The sequence below is a fragment of the Sinocyclocheilus grahami genome, unplaced genomic scaffold (genome assembly GCF_001515645.1).
Source record: "Sinocyclocheilus grahami isolate Dianchi unplaced genomic scaffold, SAMN03320097.WGS_v1.1 scaffold14.1, whole genome shotgun sequence".
NCBI classification, from domain to species: Eukaryota; Metazoa; Chordata; class Actinopteri; order Cypriniformes; family Cyprinidae; genus Sinocyclocheilus; species Sinocyclocheilus grahami.
Window position 1 is genome coordinate 2106132 of NW_015505193.1, and position 2431 is coordinate 2108562.

The 2431-nt window shown below is 38.3% G+C and overlaps 1 protein-coding gene across 1 annotated transcript in view; it reads right to left on the reverse strand.

Annotated features, from left to right (window-relative positions):
- Window positions 1–677: 677 nt before the first annotated feature.
- Window positions 678–2431, reverse strand: part of LOC107600761 (maltase-glucoamylase, intestinal-like) — a 5909-nt gene continuing 4155 nt past the window's right edge. The window contains exon 6 of the mRNA XM_016292721.1: window positions 678–1055. Coding sequence (XP_016148207.1) covers window positions 975–1055 — 81 coding nt within the window. The 3' untranslated portion in view covers window positions 678–974. The remainder of the gene's footprint in view (window positions 1056–2431) is intronic.

Genomic DNA, 2431 nt, shown 5'->3' on the forward strand with positions numbered 1-2431 from the left:
GAAAGTTTCTTCAGAGATTAAAGCAAATATTACCATAAAATCAGCAAGTCAAATAAGTCACAGCCTTACTGAGGTTTAAATCACTTTATTGCCGTTTTAAAATCTCTCTCCATGTTACAGCTGTATTATTCTTTCATATATCACTTAATGGACAGAGATGAACATCTAATGGTAAAATGAACACAACCAACTCAGGCAGAGTTGATGTTTTTATAACAAGTTTGAAACTTTGTATAAACTCCATGAATAATTGTACGTTTCCTCACTGCCTGACTAGAGTAGGAAAACTGCGGAAAGCAGGACCACTGTTTTTTGCTAATTAAATACAAGCTCTGGATAAACCCTTTTTGCATAATAGAAAACCCAAATAATTACAGTCTCAGTCAGAATGGTTCCATCCTGTTTCACACTTGGATAAAAAAACCTCCTCAATTATCACCGTGCTTTGGCTAGCATCTAAATATTGAAGGCACACCCTTCCTGCCCTCTTCCCCGCGGTGTCCATCTCTCCTGCTCGCCATGATTGCCAATTAGAGTAGAAATCAATTTACAGTCTCCATTGCTTAATTGATATCATTATGTTTACTGTAGAATTAATAATTGATTATTGTATCATTACATCAAACTGTAGTCATGCGTGAAGCACGCCCGGCAGGTAGCCGCCGCTGAGTGGTTTTCTCGTTAAAAAGCTGAGATTGTCGATAATTAAGGGTTATTATATTCGCTCTTCCCCAAATGCCAGCATTACAGATTCAGCCTTCCAAGTTTGGCCTAAAGTTGCACAACCACAATCTGTTTCTAATATGAGATCCCAACCAAAAGACATCAACAAAACCTTTACTTTAGAAGAAATCATTTCATGTTTTAAGTCCAGACGATATCTACCATAAAAAGCTTCCAGCAGAAATGCTAAATAAATTACTAGTTGACTGAACATTCATAAATAAACAGAAATAATTGCGATTGTTCTTGGCTCAAGCTTTGGTCCAGGTGATTGTGAAAGACGTTTCGATGGTGTGAGATTGCGGTGTTGCGTCAAACTCCAGCTCCTGAATCTAAGGGAGAAGAAGAGAGAGTTAATCCAACAAATGAAAATGACAAAATGAATGCTAAATTTAGCATTACATCACTTGCTCACCATTGGATCCTCTGCAGTGAATGGGTGCCGTCAGAATGAGAGTCCAAACAGCTGATAAAAACATCACAATAATCCACAAGTAATCCACACCACTCCAGTCCAGCAGTTAATGTCTAGTTAAACGGAAAGCTACATGTTTGTGGAAACAAATCCATCAAGGCATTTTAGGTAAAAACCTTTGTTTCTGGCCAAAATATGAGTCCATAATCCATAACACTTCCTCCAGTGAAAAAGTCAATCCTCTGTTGTCCTCTCTCACATCAAAATTCACCAACATATTTGTTTTGAACGGTTTTGGCTTGATACGGTGCTTGATTGGTGCAGATGTCTCTCCTGATTCAAACCAGGGTGACTTTTTCACTGGAGAAAACAATATTATGGATACAGGACTAAATTTTTTTTTTTGCTGAAATAAACAGTTTGAAGTTAAAACCATCTTAATGATGGATTTGTGTCTGACAAACACACAGCTTCTGGCTTCACAAGACATTAATTGATGGGCTGGATTACTTGTGGATTATTGTGATGTTTTTATCAGCTGTTTGGACTCTCATTCTGACGGCACCCATTCACTGCAGAGCATCCTTTGGTGAGGATCTGCAACATTTCTCCAAATCTGTTCCCATGAAGAAAATAACTCATCTACATCTTGGATGACTGAGGGTGAGTAAGTGTTAAGCAAATTTTCATTTTTGGGTGAACTATTCCTTTAAGAGCTTAAACTCGTGTGTGATTACAGACCACTTCAGTCAATGACCTCATAATGGCATGATGAAGAAAAATAAAAGATGTTCGAGCGAATCGTTGGGAAATGCCACCTCTGATCTGACATACGCCGCTGAGGGCAAACACACACATGGAGACAGATGAAGCTGCCTCGCCTCTTTCAGACTTATTATGCAGTTGGGAAATACTAAGAAAGATAAATGGTTTGGTGTGGGCTGGAACACAAGTTATTCAGATTCACATGCACACAGTTTCTTAGTCATTTCCCCCCCTTCGATTCTTCTCATGACTCGTATAAGTCTCTGGAGCTCCTGCCTGCGGTCTTATTAATAGAAACGTTGCGGTCGATGCACATACAACTTTTAAAAGCACTTCTTTTTAAACAGTCCAGGACAATGTAAACCTCTCAATGTATTTCATCAAGCTCATTGTGCAAGGTGTGAAAGTATGGAGGACTAGGACTAAGGAAAAATTACAAAATACAGGGAGGAATCAATGGGGTGAATGCATTCAGTTGTTTAGCTTCTAAATTATTCTCAATAATGATTCTTATTACTGTTATATATA